At 41.6% G+C, this 26959-nt stretch overlaps 1 protein-coding gene across 1 annotated transcript; it reads right to left on the bottom strand.

The window, feature by feature from the left end:
- Window positions 1-3: 3 nt before the first annotated feature.
- On the bottom strand, window positions 4-16899 carry LOC133134095 (carotenoid-cleaving dioxygenase, mitochondrial-like). The gene is made up of 12 exons (XM_061250510.1): window positions 16857-16899; window positions 14559-14733; window positions 12750-12961; window positions 12307-12422; window positions 9496-9598; window positions 6850-6978; window positions 6590-6744; window positions 5298-5465; window positions 3706-3840; window positions 2029-2211; window positions 1431-1541; window positions 4-1048 (listed from the first exon to the last, which is right to left on the bottom strand). The coding sequence occupies exons 1-12, from the start codon at window positions 16882-16884 to the stop codon at window positions 932-934; spliced, it is 1632 nt and encodes a 543-aa protein (XP_061106494.1). The 5' UTR covers window positions 16885-16899; the 3' UTR covers window positions 4-931.
- Between the last annotated feature and the right edge of the window lie 10060 nt (window positions 16900-26959).

The raw sequence follows: 26959 nt of genomic DNA, 5'->3' as shown, positions 1-26959 counted from the left end.
CAGTCAGAATGTAAACACAATGTTTTTTTTTTTTTTTATTGAATTCATTTTCAACTCCAAAAACAAATTCATTTTTCATCACAAACATGAATGTTATAGAACATAGCATAACAATGAGCAGTCAAGAAAATGACTTTGCTTGCAAAGCACCGCTGAGCTCTTATACCTATACCTGACAATTTCTTCTCACACCCCATTTCTGGGGCTTCAATGTATGCCTAACTTAGCTTAATTGAGCTGCGTGGGGTGCATGAAGCCCGAAGAAAAGCCAGTCTGAAAAGCTACCTTTTGGGTTTTGCCTTTTTTTTTTTTTTCTTATTGTGAGGGGGAAGGGCAAAGACTTCATTATTTATTTTGTCTTGGTGTGGGCGCTCTCTCTCTCTCCATGTGGCAAGAGACGGGTAAATCCCGGAAGTGCTGCATCTCCCTCCCAGGGTAGTGACACACCGCGTTACATTTTTGGTTCCAAAACCCAGGAGGGAGTCGTCTCAGAGAATTAGCCTTCGGCTGGATTTTGCTGATGGAGGAGTGTAAAGTTTAGTCAGGTGGAGAGCTGGATTTCGTTGCGTTGGGTCGTTGCGTTGGGTGGGTGTTAACGAATCAGCCCAGGTTCTTGGTGTGCTCGTCTCCACAGTGCGTGGCAGAGACCGGGAGATGACTCCAGAGAGGCGGTTTTCCCTGTTGTGGGGTTCTTATTCCTTCTTCTGTTTCCCGGTGCATTTGGGAGGAAGCCGCTGCCAAAAAGTGGCAGAGCCGGCCAACTTAAAAGTGCCACTCGCTTTTGCTTTCTTTTGCCTTTTTTATTTCCTTTTCCTCTTTGCCCTTCCTCTCTTCCTTCAGGTCAACAGCATGGCTAATTATCTGCAGTGAATTATTCAGAAGTAAAAACGTTTATTAAAATGGGATTAGCAGTGCTGTGAAAGTAAGGGCACTAGTTGTTGCTGTTGAACACGCCATGGAAACCATAAGGCATGTTTACAGGAACCTCGGCTCTGCCAAGCTCTTCAAACGTTCTGGCATCCAGGACCAAAAGGAAAGAGCTGTTTTCCTGGATAAATAATACAAAAAACCATGAATCCTCAATCACAGAATCAAGTTTTCTTTAGCGTTCTGTCTACATGGGAAGAACCTACGTCATATGTACCTATGTCAAATGAGCCTTCTAACGCATGTGTGCTTCAACAAGGATAGTCCGTCAGTAAGGGACAAAGCTGATTCTAGGCCAGATCTGCAGGGTCTGGCAAGAATGGTGAATAGAGTACATCTAAAACTACAACTACATTAACCATACATTTACTATTTAATAGAGATACTTGTATAACAGTTGGGATAATTCACCATTTTATATTCCCATAATTAGAACACCAGGTATATTTAATAATAATACCAATAATTATTATTAATAATCATGGTAATTAGGAGTGTCTGACCTTGGTGGGAGTGAGGACCACAGACAGAATGACTCCATCATCTTCCTCTGTGGCGTTGGGCGATGGAACAAAGACCGGCTCAGAAGGGAAAAGCCCGGGGTGATCCCACACCTGAAGTCACAGAACAAACTGTTGTTAACATCAAATCCTGCGCACATCCATCAGCACCTTCACGCAAATGGGACATCTGCAATATGTGGCATGTGTGGACTTGTGAAAAAAAGATAATTATATTTCACGGTAATGCAATATTGCAATATGTGAAACTGCCAATTTGAAAATTTTCCAAGATGTGCTCCAAGATCTTGACAGCATACAATGAGTACAATAAAGTAAAATTCTATACTGCACTTTCTGTGCATATCGGTGCACAAAAATGGAAATAAACCATACTGTATGAAACCAGATAGTCTTACATTTTACATTTTAAATACTTTAGTAAAATTTGGATCAAAAAGTGTTACATGTACCAGGAAAGGCAGAAAATGGTCTTTACAAAATATGAGAGGGTGTCTACTTAAGGGCAGTGGTGCCACTAACATAATGACTTCACAAAGTAAAGTAAAAAAATATATATATTTTACAAACAAGATCTGACCTTCAGCCGTTTCCCCTGGAGGTCCATCTTGAGGAGGGAATCCCCCAGGAGGTGTCTGCTCCCACTGCCGTAGAAGTAGCGGTAAGGTCGGGCGTTGAATTTGGCATAGTTAATCCCTGGGAAGTCCATGCCTCCATACTTATGGAGGTCTTCAGAATAGAGATTTTCATAGGTACAGAACACCTGCAAAAACCAGTTGGCAAACATATGGCTCAAACACAGACCCTTAAACAAGACCCTGCAGCATGTTTAGGTTTGTGGCACTGCTACTTTAAGACAATTGCATGCAAGAAAGTGCCTCTCAATAGCACAGATAAGCAGATACGAGTGCCTGCTTAGAAAACACACCTTTGATACATGTAACTTCAAATGCTTAAGTAGGTGTGTAAACCTGCCAAGTCTATATACAGTGAGCTCCATGAAAAAAAAAAATGTCTGTGTCCCAAGAAATATCTTTTCTTTATTTGGCCCTGTACTCCACAATTTTAGATTTGTATTCAAACTATTTGCATGTGGTTGAAGTGGACACTCTCATATTTTATTACAGGGTATTCTATACACTTTGATTTCCTTATGTAGAAATGACAACACTTTTTATTAATAGATGCTGAGTATCTTCTCAGCTGATGCTCTGCTAGGAATGTACAGCAGCCATCTTCAGCTCCTGCTTGTTTTGTTCATGTTCAATTGGATCAGTCTTGGCCAGTCAAAAAAGTTGTTGTTTGGAATCACTGTCTTGCTGTCAGAAGAGGTTCTGTCCAATGAGCTTGGAGGCATCATATGAAGAGAAATCAATCCACACGTTGCACTTCCCACCACTCTGATATAAGGGAATCTTAGTCTCATCTGTCTCCATATATATGGAAAAAAAACAGTTTAGCCATCCTGTTTATGCTGCTAACAAGTGGTTTGCATCTTGCAGTGTAGGCTCTGTAGTGCTGTTCATTAAGTGTTCTGTAGCCAGTAGTAACACATCCACACGTGTCTTTCATTGGCCTACCAGGGCCCATTTACTGGGCTCACCAATGCTCTTCTTCTTCTTAATGCTGTTCCAAACAGTTGATTTTGGTTAGCTACTGTTTTGTCTCTAGTTGTTCTAGTTTTTCTTATTTGGCTTCCTTGGCTTTCATTAGAACAACTCTGGACCTCATACTGACAAATGGCAATAACATGCACCAAAGGCAATGAAATGCCTAGAATGAAATTGGCGTACTATGTTAGAGTGGCTCTGAAGTGCAAAACACAAAAAGAAAACGTATGTTGCATCTGCACCTCAGGACCACTCCTTCTTGCCAAATCAAGAAATGTAAATGTCATTGACCCAAGACATATCGAACACACTGCAGGTCTGAATTGTCTTCCTTGAACAGACATATGAAATAAGATGTGATAAGAAGTGGCAACTGACATCATATAATTTAGAATAGCGTACATGTCTGCCAAGCTATAAACCATCATTCAAGGCAATAGAATATGTTTTTGTTTTGAATGATCCAAGTTTAAATCACAATCAGTGCTTTAGTTTTCATACCTTTACATTTTCAAAGTTTTATATATAATAATTAGATAACTTATAAAAAGTAAATCTCAGAAAGACCACATGAACCACATACTGATTCATCCTGCAGCAAAGATACCAGATGCAGATACACATCAAGACAAAAACTCCCATAATACCTTGTCCTTGGAAACCTTGATAGCAGTGGCCAGGCTGGAGGGAATGGTGTTCAGATTCTGATCAATTGGCGTGTCGTCGTCCACATTGAGAGGAAAGACGAATCGGCGAGGGGAGATTTCTGATGACATATTCACCTGATATGGAAAAAATGCACACACATTTCATCACACATATCCATCTTAACTGGTCCAAGGCCTCTCCAAATTCTGGATCAAGTAATAATTGATCAGTGGCGGCTGCTGAGCTCATAATTGAGGAATTATTTAACTGATTACTGATCAGTTTTAAACTGATTACTGAAATTGACTAGTTTTAAATACATTTTTTCAGTCTAATGATCCTTGACTAGCAATAGAATGATGAATTCACAAAATAATTTATTTTAGAGCATACCATCAAATACAGCCAATTATTGGCTATTACTGTATATGCAAGTAATAAAATTATATTATTTGCATCACAAAAAATTGTGCCAATTTTAAATTGATATTTAACATGATGGTAGGGACATGATGTGAAGAAAGAAGTCACATGTTTCCTGTTGATTATTCAGATCATTGGCACATTTGTCTCTCAAGGGAAATAATTAAAAACAGGAATGAACAAGCAGTCTGCTAGGATGTTTTCTGCCTCCTCAATTTCCAGCTTAGCAACTGCCACTTAAATACTAGTGTTTGCATATACTCAGTAAGCACTTTATTAGGTATATATTAAGACTTCTTTTTTTGACTTATTGGTCTGCTGCAGGGCGGCACGGATGGTGCAGTGGGTAGCACTGCCGCCTCACAGCAAGGAGGTCCTGGGTTCGAATCCCCGTCGGCCGGGGCCTCTCTGTGCGGAGTTTGCATGTTCTCCCCGTGTCTGCGTGGGTTTCCTCCGGGTACTCCAGTTTCCTCCCACAGTCCAAAGACATGCAGGTTAGGCTGATTGGAGAGTCATTGCCCGTGGGTATGAGTGTATGAGTGTATGAGTGTATGAGTGTATGAGTGTATGAGTGTATGAGTGTATGAGTGAATGGTGTGTGTGCCCTGCGATGGACTGGCGACCTGTCCAGGGTGTATTCCTGCCTTTCACCCAATGTATGCTGGGATAGGCTCCAGCCCCCCTGCGACCCTGTTCAGGATAAGCGGGTTAAGATAGTGGATGGATGGATGGTCTGCTGCTGTAGCCTATCCACTTAGACAGTTTGACACCTTCCTGTCAGCTTCAACCAGTCTGGCCCTTCTCCTCTGACTGCTCTTATTAACAAGGCATTTTTGCCCACAGAACAGCTGCTAAAACTCTAGACTGTTGTGCATGAAAATCCCAGCAGACAGATCAGCAGTTTCTGAGATACTCAAACCACCCAATCTGGCACCAACAATCATTCAATGGTAAAAGGCACTTAGATCACATTTCTGTTCCATTCTGATATTTGGTCTGAAAAACAGCTGAACTTCTTGACCATGTCTGCATGTTTGTTACCATCTAGTTGCTGCCATATGATTGGCTGATTAAATATTGGCATTAACAAGCTGGTGTACAGGTGTACCTAATAAAGTGCTCACTGAGTGTATACATGCTTGTGCGTTGTTGTATGTTTCTGCTTTACCGGGTCCCTGGGCTCTCCAGACTTAAGCATGTTCTTCATCAGGAAATCATCTATGGCCACCCCATCATCACTGCAGCACAGGTCGACCAACAGGAAGCCATCCTGCTCGAAGGCATTGATCTGATGGAAGCTGAACAGTGGCTTGGCGTGGTACTTCACAGAGAATGGCTGTTATACAAAAGGAGAGGTTCAGTCACACCTTACACACTGCACCCTGATAACCAAAGGTTCACAGCCTGGCCCTGGAGAGCGCAATATCCACCATATATGCACGCCTAAATGGAAAGTTGACACATCTTTTAAAATTACTCTGCGTTTGTAGATCACCATTATCTACTTTGTAATCAAGATGAACATAACTTACCGTTATCATCATCTCGTTGCTAGTAGCCTACCAAAGTAAAACAAAATGAGTTCTTTTAAAGTGTCCTTTGACCTTCTCGGGGATTTGGAAAGGAGTAGGAATGAAAAAAATACAACTAAGGCAACATCCTCGGATGTAAATACCAGCAAGCCAACCAAATCCAGGCGAAGCAAAGTTATTTTAATAACTGCACGTTATATGGTAGTGTCCTGATAAACGTCTACAACAAAGACAAATGACTTGTGTGTGCCGGTGTCGTCTGGTGTAACGTAAACTAGCAGACTAGCTAGCTAACGTCAATGCAGTGGGGATACATTATTGCTAGTAACGTTAGCTAACGTTAGTACCGTTACTTAGATAGTGGAGTGGGGAGACATTATTGCTATAACGTTCGCAATACCGTTGCTTAGTAACCAATAAACTACTGTTCAGCGGAAGGAAACATTTACTAAAATATAGTTCCATTGAAAATCCATTGATTTAAAGTTTGTCTTGTCTCGAACCTGTGGTAGCCTATATTGTGTATATTGGCACAGCTAGGGGATGTAACGACTATCCCGCTAGCTGTGTCAATATGTTGTGTTATGGAACCATGGGTTCTCGTTTCATAACGCTAATACGTTTCGTTTCAGTAAAAGTAGTTATTCCACATGCACCGCCTGTTTATCACTTCTTCCTGCAGACGGGCCTTAGTATTCTATAGATTGTGTCCCAGTGGGTGATATGGGTCCAGTGTCCAACTCCTAAATCTTCAGAAAGCTCATATATAAGATAGACAGACATCCTCGGGGAAACACTGCGGACATCAGCAGATGCATAATGTCTGCTGAACTCCTACGTAAGAGGGTCTCATAGGGCAAAACTCATACAAGCAAATGGATCTCCACAACCCCAGACACTACACCCCTGTTTAGCCCCCAGCTCTAACCTTTCCAGTGTGCTTGTTGATCACGTGGAACACCGTATCCAAACTGGGGTCCCACTTGAGTCCAGGATATATGGGCTTTCCAGGCATTTCGGAGATTTTCTTCACATCCAACCTCATAGGCTGTTCCAAGAGCACCAGGTAATGCTCTGTCATTGCTGAAAGAGAAACCACACCTCTGTAAAACCCACAGTTTGTTTCTGACTGTATGATTGAGTAATGATTGAACTCATCTCTGGGGAACAGGGTATCAGAAGACTCACAAAAGCTGTGGCAGTAAGAGAGTGTGACTCCGTCCATTGAAGGGATAGTACACAGCACTTCAGCGCCCTCGAGGGTCTCGGATGGCTCTGCCTTCTCAGCAGGCACACGGATGATGTGGTAGAAGGGCCCTGAGAATCACATCAGATCCAGTATTGATTTGTGTCCAAGCAGGATAATGTGAGGTCCACTTGCAGGACAATCATGTGATACATGTATTGTAAAATTTTATTTAGCTGACGTTTTTATCCAAAGCAACGTACAGTTGATTAGACTAAGCATGGGACAATCCCCCCTGGAGCAATGTGGGGTTAAGGGCCTTGCTCAGGGGCCCAGCAGCTGCACATATCTTATTGTGGCTACACCAGAGATTGAACCACCAACACTGTGTGTCCCAATCATGTATCTTAACTACTATGCTACAGGCTGCTTGTTTGTTGTGGATGGGTTTCATCACAGTTGATTCAAATCACCAAGTTTCTTAAAATCCAGGGTAATATTGAGAAGATTAAGGAGAATGAGGAGAGCTGGAGCTAGTTACAGTACAAGAGAAGAGGCACCAATCACCAACATCTGACATTTTCACAGTCAATATACTGTCAAATGCTAGTGGTAATTTAGCATTCACGTCATGTAGTGCAGAACACAGCATGCCACAAAGAAAGTACTGACTTGCTGTGGGCTGTATTACACCCAACCCATCCAAACATCTGAAGCGCATTTTCAACATTCAGTTTTGTTTTCATTGACCGAGCCCAGCCAAATGCATGGCTAAAAGCAGGTTGCTGGTGTGTTCTGAGCTCAATATATGGAGTAAGTAGCCATGATTTGAACAACTGCATATCCTACACCATTTGATGGGTGTTGAGATGGTTTCCTTGTGAAATACAGCCAGTTTGTGCAATTTTGTTCCCAAAAACCCGGAAAACAGGTACTGGCACCAAGAGTGAATATTTCGCTCTCATCTGACAACAGGCTGTTCACGAATCGATTGCCCGATGTTTTCATGCAAATTGCTCAATCAAAAGCAATCAAAACTCATTCTTAACCACTTGATGGACAGTGAGGGTAAAACAATAAAAGCATGGCACATATTCACATACTAAATAGCTTATAATTTGTGAATGACCTAAATGATTTTTACGGATGGTATGACTCTGGACTTTGAATTGTTGTGAATTGTGACTTATTTCGAGATGCAATTTCGGTATAGAACGAATACAAGAGCAAGGATTAGACATGTCGACGAAAGTCCCGCCCAAAGCACCGTTTTCTATCATTCCTCGGACCTCAGCATATCATGTTGCGCAGTCATGGTGATAATCACATCGCCAACGCCAATGCATAAAACATTCATCGAACCTGCAGAGAAACTGACATCATTGTCATTTCTACAACCGAAATTGCAGGAGAAATATGTGTTTAAATTGTTAATCCACGTACAATCTAGATATTTAATTTCATATGATTAGTTGCTCAGTCTCCAGTTTCATCATTTTATATAGTGCAGTATTTGCACACTGGAGTGTATAAATGCCTAAGCATTTTCACTTAATGCTCACATGAATGGAATTTTTCATACTTTTCAACCTTTGATTAATGAATTTGTTTTAACCACTTATTAAGTCGACTTAATTATAGTTTTTAACAAAAATATATACCTTAAGAATTGTACCCCAAATAAATTTTTTCTCTGCATTTGATCCTTTAAATAAAGACACTGAAAACACCTCAGAAAAGTTCCTTCTCCCTCCATCTCCATCTTTCATTGCACAAATGTGTATAATAGGCCACAAATTATTGTCAGATGAGCTTTAATTCTATGGCAATCAATGACAATGATTCCAGTCATTTGACAGGTAATAACAATGGTCTAATACATTCCCTTTGCTTTAGTATCTGCACCAGACAAAGATGGCAGAGACCATTTAAATAGCAGGAGGAGTATGTTCAGCTAGTGACTGAACACCACTCTGTCCTATATGGTTTGAATGACTTCATTTTAAAATGTTTTCTATCAGCTATTAATGATTACCACTTGCCTTGAGCCACCAGCCTGGCCCATGTTGCACGAAAATGAACCATACAGAGTGAAGCAAAACATTTAATGTAATGTAATGTAATGTAAAGTACTGCTTGGCCACTTAAGGCACAAGCACCTCCAACTGTTTGCTAAATGTAGGCTTCTGTTCATTTACACAATTAAAGCTCGTCTGACAATAATCTTATCTCACCTATTTGTGTAAAGAGGAGGGGCATACATATGGCTTAAATGTGCCCCTGATTTCAACACACTATTTTTCCACTAGTGGGCCAGAGAAATGCACTCACATTGGTCAAACAGAAGAAAATATAGGCTGCAACACTTTGTCTCTTTACATATAATTACAGTCTTACCATGACATATTAAACAACAATAATTAGGCTACTTTCTTTTTTAAGAAACAACAATACATTATTATTCTTAAAAATGTTTTTTGTCTCTCTACATAGCCTACCTCTTATCTTCATGCATTAAACAATAATTGTATACACTTAATTAATACTTTTTGATATTCTCATATTCTTAAACACATTTTTCCAGCATTGTACACACATGGAATTCTACATAGACAGTGAATGGTAAAATGGAGGAATCTCACACAGACCTTTATCGTTGTATGAGGTGCCTATGTTGTATGTCGCTCCATCAGGTCCATAGTGGGGATGGGCTGTGGCTGCATTGACAGCAACAAACTTGCTCCAGTCCACCTTCAAATACAAAACAAAAAATATGGCTAAATATCTGGAAAATAAACATATCAAATACTCAACAAATTGGTATAGTAAAGCCTGTGTACATCATTTCCTTCAATCATTATCATGACTTATTAACCCTCCTATTATGTTTGGGGTCAATTTGAACCCATTCAGTGTGTGACATCTCTTAAAAACATGTTTTTTATACTGATACTGTATGATTTTTCTAATTTTCTAATTTGGTGGTGTGAAGTAGTAAAAATGCAATTAACCTTATGCTATGCAAAGTCTTGTACCAACTTGGCATACAAATGTGTTGTGCAGTGTTATTTTGACCCTACTGTAACTGTATAAATTGTAAGAAAATATATAAATGGTTGGCATTTATAAAGCGCCTTTATCAAAAGGGCTGTACAATTGATGCGTCTCATTCACCCATTCATACAAACACTCACACACCAACGGCAATTAGCTGCCATGCAAGGCATCAACCAGCTCGTCAGGAGGATTTGGGGCTTAGGTGGCTTGCTTGTACAGTTCGACATACCCAGGGTGGGACTGAACCATCGAACCGGCGACCCTCCTGAGCCACAGTCACCCCACACCTTTTTCATTTTTCTTAGTCAATGATTCTGGTGGCACTTTACCATACAGGTGCCAAACTTTCACTTACTGTTCCTTAGGCTCTAAAATGAGACTTTTCATATTTATGAATAAAAGGCTAGTCATTTAGGACAGTAAGAAGGCGACAGACATTTTTCTATTACAATATTTTTGTATTTATTTCAACTGTCAGGCTCAATTTCACCCCAAATGTAAAACCGGCCATAAAATCTCAACATAATAGGAGGGTTAAAAGAACCAAAGGGGTTAAATCTATGATATCAAGTCTGTTTTATCAGTTGATATATATATTTTTCCCTCCTCAAATAAATAAAGCTCTTATACTGCCTTCTATGGGAGGAGGACTCTGTGAGTGTGGGTCTGTGAGTGTGCGCTTCCCAGTGGAGCTGCAGGTCAGGACTGTCCAGGAGGTCCACAGAGAACACTCTGGGGGGCATGTGTGAGCTGAGAGGGGCGAGTCTATTATTTTCTGGTGCATACAGGGGCGTAGGTTTCATTTCAACAGTGGGGGGGGGGACATGAAGCGGGGGTCTGGGGCTTCTCCCCCAGGAAATTTTGAGCATCTCTCACTTCATTTCCTGCATTCTGGTGAATTTTTATGAACCAATTTGCTCCTCTTCTGCATCAATCTATTTTATTCATGTAAAGGAATAGACAGCATTCAGGTAGGCTACCCATATAGTGGCACAAATAAAATTGAATATAATTCAGTAAGGCTCTCAGGCATTCTGGATTTCATATATTTATTCTCCTGTAGCTATTTTTCCAAAAATTCTGCCGACAGTCAAAATCACAAAGAATAACCTACAATATTTAACAAACTAACTAACTAAAACTATTTAACGGCTAACATAAAAGATTAGGCTACCTTTGTTGCAGCTACGTTATTCTTAGCTCATGCTACAGCTATAGGGGCCAGCTGGTTAGCTAAACTTAACTAAGGTACGTTCAAGTTTTGCGAACAGAGAAAATGTTTGCTTTGAAACTGTTCGATGGCTTTTAAGAACATTCCAAATCGAAATCTTCACATTTCCCTCAGTCCAGCTTCCTCATTGTTCGCCGCAAATCTTTCAGACCGTTTGCAAACACAGCGAACAGAATGCTAACGGAATTTTTTTTAATTATTTGCAAACGTTCGCCTGTTTGCTTAACTTTAACGCACCTCGGATAACTTCAGGCACAAGTTATAAACTAGATAACGTTACCGTTTCATCCGCAGATACTTTCATTCAGAAACACTGAAGGTAAAACAAGCGTCATAGTTACTTACACTAGACTCACTACACTATCATGCTTCCGCAACGGTAGACATATAGCAACTGCGAGTCAGCGAGGCCGGCAGACCCAGCAAGGTTAAGATGGTATGGTCCAGTAGGGGTGTATGAAACAATTGTAAAATAGGTAAGAAGGATATGTATTGGGGAGGGGGTTATCATTCGTTATGTTTTGGGGGGGATAAATTCACCTCTTCTAAATATTGAGGGGGGCATGTCCCCCCTGTCCCCCCCTGTTGTGTGGTTATTTGCGTTACTGTCACATTCATGTCAGCTTTGACCAGTCTGGCCCTTCTCCTCGGACTTCTCTCATTAATAACAATTATTTTTTGCCTGCAGAACTGCTGCTCAATGGATGTTTTTTGTTTTTGTTTTTTTGAACCATTCTCTGCAAACTCTAGAGACCATTGCGCATAAAAATCCAAGGATATCGGCAGTTTCTGAGATACTGAAACTACCTTGTCTGGCACCAACAGTCATTCCACAGTCAAAGTAACTTAGATCTCATTTCTTCCCCATTCTGACATCTGTTCTGAAAAACAGCTGAACCTCTTGATCATATCTGCAAGCTTTTATGCATTTAGTTGCTGCCACATGATTGGCTGATTAAATATTTGCATAAACAAGCTGGTGTACAGGCCTACCTAATAAAGTGCTCACTGAGGGTTTAACTCTTGTCATACTCGCACAGAACAGTCTTCCTCACACTGTATATTTATGGGGATCTGTGACAACATAGGATAGTTCCAATAGTTCTATGGGGTAGTGTAAATATTGCGTGATGTAGTGCAAAGTCAGTTATGCCAGGAAACAGAAATCTACCTTTTCCTTTGACTCCAGGGTCTCAGGGTCAAACCGGCGCATGTACTGGAGGTCTGCACTGATGTAATAGTCTCCCTTGTATTTAACAAAGTTGTCGTTGGAATTGTCTGTCAGTTCTGCAGAAGACAGCAGGAGGAATACATGGTTATAAGATAAGGGCATGTGACCACTTTTGGTTGACATACTTTAAAAAATCCAACAAAAAACTAGCCCTCTACAGTGCATAAACTGGCTGTCAGCAGAGTCCAGTCTTACTCCTAGTGAATTGCATACAGGAGCATGTGTACATTCTGCCCTCTGTGTGTCCATTGAAGTATATAAATGGTGAGAATACATATGAATTCATCAGAATGGCAAACCATGCCCTGAGCTTCTTTCGTTCCCATGAATGTGAGCAAAGAATCAAGAATCACTGCTCCAACCTGAATGACATCATCACTCACCTGGCACTTCAAAGGTGGACATACAAGGCTGGAGGGAGTTCTTGCATGGGTCTGGTATGGCCAGGGTACCGAACTCTGACACCATGATGCGGTTGTTCTCGCTGTTGGCCTTGTAACTGTCACTACGAATGTAATGGCTCTCATAGGTCACCTGGCCACCTTCTATCTTGAACTTGTGAACAAGGGCCATGCCATCAAACCAGTGTTTGTAGCTGGAGGAAGCAGAAATGTTAGTCTGTGACAACTCTCAAATTAAATGCATTTATATGATGAGTTTGACAAAACATTTGCCACATTATGCTTCCAAACATATCCTGACCTATATGCCCAGGGACAGTAGCAAGGAAAAGCTCCCTAGGATGACCAATGGGAAGAAACCTTGAGACAAACTTGATTTAAAAAAGAGGGCCCATCATCCCTACATCATTGGCATGTTGTTTGTACAAAACATTACAAGATTTAACCTATAAAAAGACACAACAAATCTATAAATATAGAGGCAGCTGATTTTTAAGGTAGGGGTACAAAGTACAAATGAGTATGTTTTCCAAGCAAAAAATGTACAAATGCTGGCTATGGGTACAATTTTATGTACTTATATGGTACGGCCACAGCAACAAGCATTTATACCTGTTTAACCATTTTTCACACCTTTATTTCTGACATTGTGCCGAACAGCCCTTGCAGTATGAGGGAGGATGGGCACGTGATGGCGGCTCTGTTGTGCCGGGGGGAACAGAGGAACCAGTAGCAGACAGGGGTGCAGAAAAATGGCAGGTTTTAATACAGCAGGGGCAGACAGAGCGTAGTAAAAAAAACAAGCCAAGGTCCAAATCCAGGGGGTCAGTCCAAACAGGCAGAGGTACAAAAATCCAAAACACAAAGAAGAGTCCACGGAAGCAGGCAGGGGTCAAAACCAGAAAACCAGAAAACCAGATAACCAGATAACCAAGGGCAAGGGCAAGGGCAAGGGCAAGGGCAAGGGCAAGGGAAAGGGAAAGGGAAAGGGAAAGGGAAAGGGAAAGGACTCAGGAACAAGGGCAAGGAAAACAAGGAGGCTAGAACTGGGGGATGGAATACAAGGGCTTGGGAACAGAACAGGACAAGACGAACAAGCAGCGTGCAAGTGAAAAGGACAGGTATAAATACACAGGGGAGTGAGACAAACTAGGCGGGCCATGGGAGTGAGGGCGGTCTAACAAATAAACATCAGGTGACACACATGTAATACAAACGGATCCGGACTAGAGAGCTGAACAATTTGCAGAGAATCAGGAGATGCAGAGATACAGAGAGGCAGATGCGAATACTTCGCTGAAACTAAGCAAGTAATCAGTGATAGAATAGGGAGGTGGAGTTACAGAACAGAATTGAAACTGGAGATGCATTAGTAAGTTAGTTAAGTGATTTAAATTACAAATACCCAAAACTAGTGAATGTTAGTTTGTTAGTTTGACAAACATATTAGTGTGTTAGTATAATTAGTACTGTACAAATTCTATGTTAGTTGGGATTAGTGTATTAGTGCTATGTACAAACATGAAATGGAGAGAAAGCAGGAAGTAAGGAATGTAAGATTGGAAGGAAGACTGAACCCCGGAACTACCGTAAACACCCGAATGGTGGGGCACGCAGACAAGGGAGTGACTGGGCTAGAAAACATTCAGACTCAGACATCACAGGGGAAGAAGAGTGCAAAGACTAACGAATATAAACAGAACACCAGACATGAATATGAAAAATGAATGATGATACTAAACAATGATAAACTAACACACAGAACACAGGAACATAACAGGCTCTGCTCACCTATCGTTGCCAAACTCAAACTTGCCCGGCCCGTTCCGCAGGAGGCTGCCACTGATCCAGGCTGGGATGTTCCCGTGGACAGTGGTTTTAATGGGGTCAGGCGTCTCCACCCCCGTCCGTACCAGAGGGCGGATACACTCCATGCCCAACGCATTTCTGCTGCACTCCTGAGAACCTGAGAGACAGGGAGAGAGAGAGAGAGAGGGAGCGAGAGGGAGATATGACATCCAATTTCATCAATCGCGTGGAAAAACTGAAATAGCACAGTTTACATGAAACATAATCACTGAATACGTACATTTTATCTTTTTTTGGCTTGCTGCTACCACTGTAAAAATTCAGGGGTTTTTTTTGTGAAGATTTGGTACTAAGATACTAGCTCATACCAGTGACAAACTTGGATAAGTTAGCAAAAAGCATGGATGTGTGCAAACATAATGCAGCTAGCTGATATATGTTGCCAGCTTAAGAGATATGCCCACAAAGTCCTTCAGAACACAGAGGAAGCGATAGCTACACAAATGGTGAAATCTGCTAGCGAACACCAAGCAAAAACTGGAAACATTCTGCACTGCAAATGGACTTTTCAACAAATGATGGGATGGGATCTCGACACTATCTTAGACGTGGCACATAGGGAAATGGGGGAAGGTGTATCCTCAGGCTAATCCGGTTTGATCTGGATGGATTAGTGATGGGGTAACCATTTCAATTCGGGTGGCTAGTGCTTTACTGATAATTTTGAGGTCGGTGTTGATGAGCGATAGGGGGCGGTAGCTGGAACATAGGGTTGGGTCTTTATCAGGCTTCAGTAATACTGAGAGGAGGGCTGTGTTCATGTGCAGTGGTATTTTTGAGTTTAGTCTGATGTCAACTGTCATTCTGAAGAAGAGTGGTGAGATTGTGTTTCAGAAGTGCTTAAAGAACTCAGCGGGGAAACCATCAGGTCCTGGTGCTTTATTGTTAGGCATCTGGTTAATTGCTTTATAGAATTCTTCCAGTGTTAGGGGTGCATCTAGTTCCATTGCTAGTTTTTCATTAAGACGAGGTAGGTCTACATGGTTAAGAAAGGAGTGGGTATCTACTAAATTTGGTTCGTGATCCGAGGTATATAATTTGTTGTAAAATTCCCGGAATGTATTGTTCATTTCAGTGGGTGTGGTCATGGGTTCCCCTGCTGAGTTCTTTATGACTGAGATGAGAGATTTGTCTTGGTTCCGCTTGAGTTGGTTTGCCAGATATTTTTGTGAATTTTTTTTACAGATTTGTTATTGTGTTTAAAATTGTCATGTCTAAGCCTTTGTATTAGGAACTGGGTCTTTTTGTTCATGATATTGTTTAGTTGAGAAGTGGTTGCCGCTAGTTTGTTCTGTATTTCTTCTGTGGGATTACAAGCATACATGCCATTCAATTCTTTGAGTTTGTGTTCTAGATTGTTTTCAAGTTATTATTTTTCCTCACAGCACTACTTTGGCAGTTTTGAGGGTGGAATTTCTGGAGAATCGTTTATTTCCAAGGATTTTATAGTCTGAAATATCAGATGATTGAGTTACTTGTGAGGAAAAAGTCTATGCGAGAGAATGATTTATGAACTGGGGAGAAGTATGTGTATTCTCTGGATGATGGGCATATAACCATTCATAATACATCTTTCCACATTGTCATTCTATTTCTGCATTGCACATTATTAAATAAATTGTATTTGTTTTAACCTGCATCCTTATTGATCATCCTTATTAGGAGTCTTTGTATTTGACATTAACTCACACATTATGATATTGTACTACAGTGCCAGTCAAAAGTTTGGACACATCTTGCCTCTTTCTGCTTTTTTCTATTAATGTTTATTTCCTCTGTTTGTAATCAAACAATTCATACGTGGTCAAAAAAGTGTTACAATCATCCCCAGTCTTCCCTATTTGACAAAATCCAAGCGTAAATTTACAGTAATTGAATGAGTTGCAGTACTATCACCTATGTAAAAACACAGGTCATTACTGCCGCTTGGATGCAGCTGATCAATGTATTTCCACATATCTCACAATAATTTCATGGGCAAGTTGACTGTGAGAGGGTTGAAGCTAATGCAAAGCATTATACCAATATAGTGTGCATCAACATTAGACCAGTGTAAATTTCTAACTTCTAAAAATACTGGACAGGAGATAATTTCTTACTATGCACCAGACAACATTAAAGGTATCTTAAAAATCAGATAACAAGATTCTAAGAGCAAGCTTTCAATTAACAGAATCCAGTCAAAACAGCAAATAAGTGTCCTTGATATTAAACTCTTACCTGGAATAGACGTCCTCACTGAAGACATGGTTAATCATGCTGAGGTGCTGGTCAAGTGGAGAGGCTTTAATATGCCCTCAAATTGTCACGTCATGTGTCTTTTTTTTTTTTTACTGAAACAAAACGTTACCGAACCAGTTTCCTCATTGTATCCTTGACGGCATCCCATAAGTGCCTGGTGACAGCATTCATTTTTAGCTATCAATAAAGAATCGTAAAAATTGGCATTTTAATTTTTCATTACATTAAGGCTATACATTTAGGTGACTCTTGTTTATGAAAGCTATTTCGTGCCACATTTAAAATATGAAACGACCACATAGTTCAATTATTAAACAACCACGTCTATAATTAAAACTCCACACATGAAAAGTCACCTGATTCCGTGTAGGGTCCGTGTACCATGCGTTCATTCGTTATTTAATTTTTATTACGGTTGTAAAAAAGAAAAAACATTTGTTTTGTTTGTTTTTTTAAATATCATTACAAAAATAAGTTAGCTTCTCTAAGAAAGCCCTTTAGTTCTCTTTTGTAATACCAGTAGTAATAACAGTAGTTTAGCCGTTCCAAATGTATGGTAGTGGAACATTGCAATCTTAAAACTAGCCACCCTTTGCGAAAAATAAGTTAAAGCGTAGTATACTTTTAGTTTACTTTTGGAAAATTACCAAAGTAGGCTAATGAATAAGGGCATTTGTTTCTACAATTTTTGGAACATATTTGAGAGAGATTGGCAAAGGTGTATTTGCAGATGCGAGCAACAAGTGAAGGAGAATGAACTGGAAAATGACAAGTGTATTTTGAATAAAAATGTGTTGTTCTATTTTGTATTAGTCACAATAATTTGTCCCACCAATCTTCAACATTTTATTAGTTTCATAATAATAACAATCTTATTATTATTTTTTAATGTAAATACATGTTTACAGATCATTGGTTTGAATTGGCAAGAGTGCCTGCCTTAAAACAAAAATGTGCTCTTCAAATTCCCATTCAGCTGGCAAATTTGAGTGAATGATTCATTAATGTGCTATACCCCTGGGTATGTGTCTGTTAATGAGTGTGTTGGCCACCATAAATATCTATAAATGAAGGCTCTAGATTACATGAAATGTCCCAGTCTTATTCTGTATGCTTGGCCATTGTGGGTGAAATAACTGATCTGGAATCAGTTGAGGAGGGGCAGTCCCAGCTCTGGGGGCCTGCTGAGAGGAGCAGTGATGTGTGCAGCGTGTTCAGAGCAGTTCTGTACAGCAGGACGTGTGCTCAGCTCACACTAACCCCCAGGGGAAGGCCCAGACACTGGCCCAGACACTTGACCGCTGCTCTATCCTGGGATCGAGTCAGTCCCACTGAGGGACAGCAGAACCAGCCTTCCCCACCCTGCATATGCAAATCTGAGTTTCACCCCCACAACTCCAGTTTCAGTCAACAGTTTCTCAGTCCAAAATACTGTTAGATTTTGGTGTTTTCTTTAGTAATATATTTATTCACAGTCTCAATAGTAAAACATGTATGTCTCCACTCCTTATCCTGTCTCTGTCTGGGTGTTAAGTACCCTTTCAAATGCAAGCTCTCCCCCAAAACTTAGGAGCCGAGAGCCACTGGAAAGCAACCCCAGTTGAATAGAAATTATAATGTGTAAAGAATCATTGATCTAGCCAGGAAGAGGAACCAAGAAAGGATTGAATTATCACATGTATGAAGACTTCCTCCTGGCTAGATCCCCCTTTGTTTAGAAATTGTACTTGAACTGTGCCATGTTTCTATATTGGTGTGTAAGATTGGTGAAAGCTCAGGAGAACGTACACACTACCTGGAACAACGAATAAAGAGCTGAACTTGTCTTACACCCTCAAATTTCGAAGTACCAGCAGCGAAACAGTTATAATATTGAAGAAGAAACAAGAAGTTCTTCAATACCCAACACTCAGACAGCTGTATGAACATGAGGAGGTGGAGGGGTCCTTTCTGAAGTGAGATGGGAATGGCAGGTGGCTCTACTCTACACCTGCATTACTATCGATCTCTGATTACGGATTTCATGTCTGGATGTTGGGTTTTGTTCATTCGCTTACTTCTGATACATCAATGTCAGCATAGAGGGCATTCATTGTGCAAGCAGAGAGGTGTAATAGAGAGGACAGGCAGTCGCCAAGAGGCACATCTCAAGATGTGAATGAAAAATACTGTACATGAATAATCTTTATGTCGACATGAAAGCACAACTCCTCATTTTTGTGTAAATGGAATGGACTGCCTTTATATAGCACTTTTATCGAAACTGTTTTACAATTTATGCCTGTTATTCACTCACACTCACACTCACACTCACACTCACACTCACACTCAATAAATTAAGGCTCTAAATGACATGAAATGGCGGTCAGAAGTCTATCATGAATGCAAAATGCCTCAGCTTCCAGTGGGGGTTACATCCCCTCCGAACCTTCCCCATTTGTGTCCCTATCAATTTCAAAATCAAACCTACCCCCTTGGAGAAAAGCAAACAATTTTGAAGCTTAGAAAAGAGGGGAAATCAGAGCCATTGCACAAGCATTGCAGATAGCTCGGACAACAACTTGGATCGTCCTGAAAAAGCAAGAAACCACTGGTGTACTGAGCAACATCGATCAGGTCGACCAAGGAAAACAACAGCAGTTCATGACAGAAACATTGTGAGAGCTGTGAAGAAACACCTCAAAACTTGTGTTTTTGACATCACAAACATTCTCCACAGGTTTGTTCAGTTGCTTCCTTTCGGAGGCCGAAAAAAAAGTCATATGCCGAACAATAGCCTTATTATTTGTATTATCTGTATATCATCATTATATATCATTATTTATTATGTATAATCATTAATAATGTTATTCATTTTATTGTTACTAGTAGCTTAAATGCAGCGGGAGAATTAAATATCCAGCTGGAGCAGCTCCCTGACTCTCAGTGAGGAAGACTGGGTGAAGGCAGGGTCACTGGCCTGTGAGGCCACAAAGGGCTCCCTGTCTGCCCCCCCACTGAGCAGAGCCCACTGTTCTTAGTAGGCCGGGTGGAGGCCCAGCTCACACACTCCGGTCGCACTGTTTTTACCCTGTTCTGCTCCTTACTGCTGTTACACTGAGCTGAGCCTGTGTGTGAATACTTCCTCCAGCCTGAGCTTCCAGTGCTAATATCTCACATGTGCTCTGCTTGTGTTCATTAAATAAACATGCATACTTGTGTTGTTATTTGTGTTTGTGTAATGTTGACTATGGTTGTTATAATTTAAATAGAAAAGATGTAGAGTTACATAGAAAAGCACAATTTTTTTCAAATTCTATCTGGCATATTTGAAATATATCAAACTATAATTTCTTGTGGGAGCTGGCTTAATCGTATGGGTAACAGTTAGCCTATGTTTGTTGAATGAAACAATTATTTTTACTAAATTGATGTGTAGCAAATTGTTTTTTTTGGAACATATTTGAGAGAGATTGGCAAAGGTGTATTTGCAGATGCGAGCAACAAGTGAAGGAGAATGAACTGGAAAATGACAAGTGTATTTTGAATAAAAATGTGTTGTTCTATTTTGTATTAGTCACAATAATTTGTCCCACCAATCTTCAACATTTTATTAGTTTCATAATAATAACAATCTTATTATTATTTTTTAATGTAAATACATGTTTACAGATCATTGGTTTGAATTGGCAAGAGTGCCTGCCTTAAAACAAAAATGTGCTCTTCAAATTCCCATTCAGCTGGCAAATTTGAGTGAATGATTAATTAATGTGCTATACCCCTGGGTATGTGTCTGTTAATGAGTGTGTTGGCCACCATAAATATCTATAAATGAAGGCTCTAGATTACATGAAATGTCCCAGTCTTATTCTGTATGCTGTGGGTGAAATAACTGATCTGGAATCAGTTGAGGAGGGGCAGTCCCAGCTCTGGAGGCCTGCTGAGAGGAGCAGTGATGTGTGCAGCGTGTTCAGAGCAGTTCTGTACAGCAGGACGTGTGCTCAGCTCACACTAACCCCCAGGGGAAGGCCCAGACACTGGCCCAGACACTTGACCGCTGCTCTATCCTGGGATCGAGTCAGTCCCACTGAGGGACAGCAGAACCAGCCTTCCCCACCCTGCATATGCAAATCTGAGTTTCACCCCCACAACTCCAGTTTCAGTCAACAGTTTCTCAGTCCAAAATACTGTTAGATTTTGGTGTTTTCTTTAGTAATATATTTATTCACAGTCTCAATAGTAAAACATGTATGTCTCCACTCCTTATCCTGTCTCTGTCTGGGTGTTAAGTACCCTTTCAAATGCAAGCTCTCCCCCAAAACTTAGGAGCCGAGAGCCACTGGAAAGCAACCCCAGTTGAATAGAAATTATAATGTGTAAAGAATCATTGATCTAGCCAGGAAGAGGAACCAAGAAAGGATTGAATTATCACATGTATGAAGACTTCCTCCTGGCTAGATCCCCCTTTGTTTAGAAATTGTACTTGAACTGTGCCATGTTTCTATATTGGTGTGTAAGATTGGTGAAAGCTCAGGAGAACGTACACACTACCTGGAACAACGAATAAAGAGCTGAACTTGTCTTACACCCTCAAATTTCGAAGTACCAGCAGCGAAACAGTTATAATATTGAAGAAGAAACAAGAAGTTCTTCAATACCCAACACTCAGACAGCTGTATGAACATGAGGAGGTGGAGGGGTCCTTTCTGAAGTGAGATGGGAATGGCAGGTGGCTCTACTCTACACCTGCATTACTATCGATCTCTGATTACGGATTTCATGTCTGGATGTTGGGTTTTGTTCATTCTCTTACTTCTGATACATCAATGTCAGCATAGAGGGCATTCATTGTGCAAGCAGAGAGGTGTAATAGAGAGGACAGGCAGTCGCCAAGAGGCACATCTCAAGATGTGAATGAAAAATACTGTACATGAATAATCTTTATGTCGACATGAAAGCACAACTCCTCATTTTTGTGTAAATGGAATGGACTGCCTTTATATAGCACTTTTATCGAAACTGTTTTACAATTTATGCCTGTTATTCACACACACACACACACACACACACACACACTCACACTCACACTCACACTCACACTCACACTCACACTCACACTCACACTCACACACGGCGACTGGCTGCCATAAAAGACTCCAACCAGCTCATTGGGAAGTGGGGGTTCAGTGCTCTTGCTCAGATACACTTTGACACATGCACAGGATGGGAGATCGAACCAGACGACTGCTCATACCTCCTCAGCTAATGCCACCCCTAACTCTGTACTCAGCCAGAGATTAGATGGAGGTGATAGGAGATTGTGGGTGAAATAACTGATCTGAAATCAGTTGAGGAGGGGCAGTCCCAGCTCTGGGGGCCTGCTGAGAGGAGCAGTGATGTGTGCAGTGTGTTCAGAGCAGTTCTGTACAGCAGGACGTGTGCTCAGCTCACACTAACCCCCAGGGGAAGGCCCAGACACTGGCCCAGACACTTGACCGCTGCTCTATCCTGGGATCGAGTCAGTCCCACTGAGGGACAGCAGAACCAGCCTTCCCCACCCTGCATATGTAAATCTGAGTTTCACCCCCACAACTCCAGTTTCAGTCAACAGTTTCTCAGTCCAAAATACTGTTAGATTTTGGTGTTTTCTTTAGTAATATATTTATTCACAGTCTCAATAGTAAAACATGTATGTCTCCACTCCTTATCCTGTCTCTGTCTGGGTGTTAAGTACCCTTTCAAATGCAAGCTCTCCCCCAAAACTTAGGAGCCGAGAGCCACTGGAAAGCAACCCCAGTTGAATAGAAATTATAATGTGTAAAGAATCATTGATCTAGCCAGGAAGAGTAACCAAGAAAGGATTGAATTATCACATGTATGAAGACTTCCTCCTGGCTAGATCCCCCTTTGTTTAGAAATTGTACTTGAACTGTGCCATGTTTCTATATTGGTGTGTAAGATTGGTGAAAGCTCAGGAGAACGTACACACTACCTGGAACAACGAATAAAGAGCTGAACTTGTCTTACACCCTCAAATTTCGAAGTACCAGCAGCGAAACAGTTATAATATTGAAGAAGAAACAAGAAGTTCTTCAATACCCAACACTCAGACAGCTGTATGAACATGAGGAGGTGGAGGGGTCCTTTCTGAAGTGAGATGGGAATGGCAGGTGGCTCTACTCTACACCTGCATTACTATCGATCTCTGATTACGGATTTCATGTCTGGATGTTGGGTTTTGTTCATTCTCTTACTTCTGATACATCAATGTCAGCATAGAGGGCATTCATTGTGCAAGCAGAGAGGTGTAATAGAGAGGACAGGCAGTCGCCAAGAGGCACATCTCAAGATGTGAATGAAAAATACTGTACATGAATAATCTTTATGTCGACATGAAAGCACAACTCCTCATTTTTGTGTAAATGGAATGGACTGCCTTTATATAGCACTTTTATCGAAACTGTTTTACAATTTATGCCTGTTATTCACACACACACACACACACACACACACACACACACACACACACACACACACACACACACACACACACACACACACACACACACACACACACACTCACACTCACACTCACACTCACACTCACACACGGCGACTGGCTGCCATAAAAGACTCCAACCAGCTCATTGGGAAGTGGGGGTTCAGTGCTCTTGCTCAGATACACTTTGACACATGCACAGGATGGGAGATCGAACCAGACGACTGCTCATACCTCCTCAGCTAATGCCACCCCTAACTCTGTACTCAGCCAGAGATTAGATGGAGGTGATAGGAGATTGTGGGTGAAATAACTGATCTGAAATCAGTTGAGGAGGGGCAGTCCCAGCTCTGGGGGCCTGCTGAGAGGAGCAGTGATGTGTGCAGTGTGTTCAGAGCAGTTCTGTACAGCAGGACGTGTGCTCAGCTCACACTAACCCCCAGGGGAAGGCCCAGACACTGGCCCAGACACCTGACCGCTGCTCTATTCTGGGATTGAGTCAGTCCCACTGAGGGACAGCAGAACCAGTCTGCCCCACCTTGCATATGCAAATCTGAGTTTCACCCCCACAACTCAACAGTTTCTCAGTCCAAAATACCCAATACTCAGACAGCTGTTTGAACATGAGGAGGTGGAGGGGTCCTTTCTGATGGGAGATGGGAATGGCAGGTGGCTCTACACTACACCTGCTTCACTATTGATCTCTGATTACGGATTTCATGTCTGGATGTTGGGCTTTGTTCATTCTCTTACCTCTGATACACCAATGTCAGCATAGAGGGCATTCATTGTGCAAGCAGAGAGGTGTAATAGAGAGGACAGGCAGTCGCCAAGAGGCACATCTCAAGATGTGAATGAAAAATACTGTACATGAATAATCTTTATGTCGACATGAAAGCACAACTCCTCATTTTTGTGTAAATGGAATGGACTGCCTTTATATAGCATTTTTATCGAAACTGTTTTACAATTTATGCCTGTTATTCACCCATTCACACACTCACACACACACACACACACACACACACACACCAACGGCGACTGGCTGCCATAAAAGACTCCAACCAGCTCATTGGGAAGTGGGGGTTCAGTGCTCTTGCTCAGATACACTTTGACACATGCACAGGATGGGAGATCGAACCAGACGACTGCTCATACCTCCTCAGCTAATGCCACCCCTAACTCTGTACTCAGCCAGAGATTAGATGGAGGTGATAGGAGATTGTGGGTGAAATAACTGATCTGGAATCAGTTGAGGAGGGGCAGTCCCAGCTCTGGAGGCCTGCTGAGAGGAGCAGTGATGTGTGCAGCGTGCTCAGAGCAGTTCTGTACAGCAGGACGTGTGCTCAGCTCACACTAACCCCCAGGGGAAGGCCCAGACACTGGCCCAGACACCTGACCGCTGCTCTATTCTGGGATTGAGTCAGTCCCACTGAGGGACAGCAGAACCAGTCTGCCCCACCTTGCATATGCAAATCTGAGTTTCACCCCCACAACTCAACAGTTTCTCAGTCCAAAATACCCAATACTCAGACAGCTGTTTGAACATGAGGAGGTGGAGGGGTCCTTTCTGATGGGAGATGGGAATGGCAGGTGGCTCTACACTACACCTGCTTCACTATTGATCTCTGATTACGGATTTCATGTCTGGATGTTGGGCTTTGTTCATTCTCTTACCTCTGATACACCAATGTCAGCATAGAGGGCATTCATTGTGCAAGCAGAGAGGTGTAATAGAGAGGACAGGCAGTCGCCAAGAGGCACATCTCAAGATGTGAATGAAAAATACTGTACATGAATAATCTTTATGTCGACATGAAAGCACAACTCCTCATTTTTGTGTAAATGGAATGGACTGCCTTTATATAGCATTTTTATCGAAACTGTTTTACAATTTATGCCTGTTATTCACACACTCACACACACACACACACACACACACACACACACACACCAACGGCGACTGGCTGCCATAAAAGACTCCAACCAGCTCATTGGGAAGTGGGGGTTCAGTGCTCTTGCTCAGATACACTTTGACACATGCACAGGATGGGAGATCGAACCAGACGACTGCTCATACCTCCTCAGCTAATGCCACCCCTAACTCTGTACTCAGCCAGAGATTAGATGGAGGTGATAGGAGATTGTGGGTGAAATAACTGATCTGGAATCAGTTGAGGAGGGGCAGTCCCAGCTCTGGAGGCCTGCTGAGAGGAGCAGTGATGTGTGCAGCGTGCTCAGAGCAGTTCTGTACAGCAGGACGTGTGCTCAGCTCACACTAACCCCCAGGGGAAGGCCCAGACACTGGCCCAGACACTTGACCGCTGCTCTATTCTAGGATTAAGTCAGTCCCACTGAGGGACAGCAGAACCAGCCTTCCCCACCCTGCATACGCAAATCTGAGTTTCACCCTCACAACTCACAGTTTCTCAGTCCAAAATACCCAACACTCAGACAGCCGTTTGAACATGAGGAGGTGGAGGGGTCCTTTCTGAAGGGAGATGGGAATGGCAGGTGGCTCTACTCTACACCTGCTTTACTATTGATCTCTGATTACGGATTTCATGTCTGGATGTTGGGTTTTGTTAATTCTCTTACTTCTGATACATCAATGTCAGCATAGAGGGCATTCATTGTGCAAAAATAATGTACATGAATAATCTTTATGTTTTCATGAAAGCACATTGATAGAAAATGTAGTAGATAAAGGATTATGTCCCTCCTTAACGATGGAAGTGCAAGTTCTAAAGAAGCTTAAGACTGAAATGGCTACTCGATAAATTACTCAGTAAAATCTCCCTGGAGGGTTGGTCCAAATTGGCTTTGTTTCAGCCCAGGGATTTATGGGAGGGAATGCAGCGTTTGTTGCTGTCCTGGCTCCTGTGGCATGCTCTCTGCACACATGTATGATTGGCCATCCTCCACCGCTATTCAGCTTGTGCACAGCTCATGGCTGTGGTGTGAAAATAAACTGCTGACAGAAACTGTGCATTGAGGAGGAGAACCGCGAGCTGTCTTCACTCACTTGACGTGGCAGGAGGAGCGTATATCAGCATGCTTGGACATAGGTTGCAAATTGGGCGGGATTGGAGGTGACAAATTTAAAATCAAGAAAATCCCTGGACAACCAATTAAAAGCCAAAGCTTAACTCACATGAAATATTATGCTTCCATCAATATAAACTTCATGTTCATCCTTAACTTTTGAGAAAATCATTATCATTTGTTTTGGAACAAAACAGCAGGCACTGTACGTATTGTGGGTTTTTAAAGAGTGGTGAAGTAATCCCTGTCTGTATGGTACGTGTAAAACTACTTCAGTGTCCTGTAGTCACATAGTTATAAAAAAATCTGGCTGAACCACCAAAAACTATACATTTCTACAGTCCAATTTGAAAATCCCTAACAGAAAATAGTGCATTGACTAATTCCACTGGTTGTTAGTGTTTTTTAGATCAATCAGACTATGATTGACACAAAAAATGCTAGAGCTGGTGCTTTTCCTTTGAGACATGTTCAGTTTTGTGAATGAAATTAACTGACAAGCTGCATGGTGGTGCGGAGTTGTATGAAGTTTTGAAAAAGTGATTTTTTAGCAATTGTA

The sequence above is a fragment of the Conger conger genome, chromosome 7, assembly GCF_963514075.1.
Source record: "Conger conger chromosome 7, fConCon1.1, whole genome shotgun sequence".
NCBI classification, from domain to species: Eukaryota; Metazoa; Chordata; class Actinopteri; order Anguilliformes; family Congridae; genus Conger; species Conger conger.
The sequence above is the reverse complement of the archived record's forward strand: the minus strand, read 5'-3'. Positions and strand labels throughout refer to the sequence as shown.

Excerpts from the sequence above, each read along its gene's own strand:
- LOC133134095 (XM_061250510.1), bottom strand. The coding sequence starts at position 16,884 with ATGTCTTCAGTGAGGACGTCTATTCCAG. Across the intron at positions 6,745-6,849 it reads CTCTTACTGCCACAGCTTTT|CAATGACAGAGCATTACCTG; the intron begins GTGAGTCTTCTG and ends TTTCTCTTTCAG. Across the intron at positions 1,542-2,028 it reads TCCAGGGGAAACGGCTGAAG|GTGTGGGATCACCCCGGGCT; the intron begins GTCAGATCTTGT and ends CTGTGACTTCAG.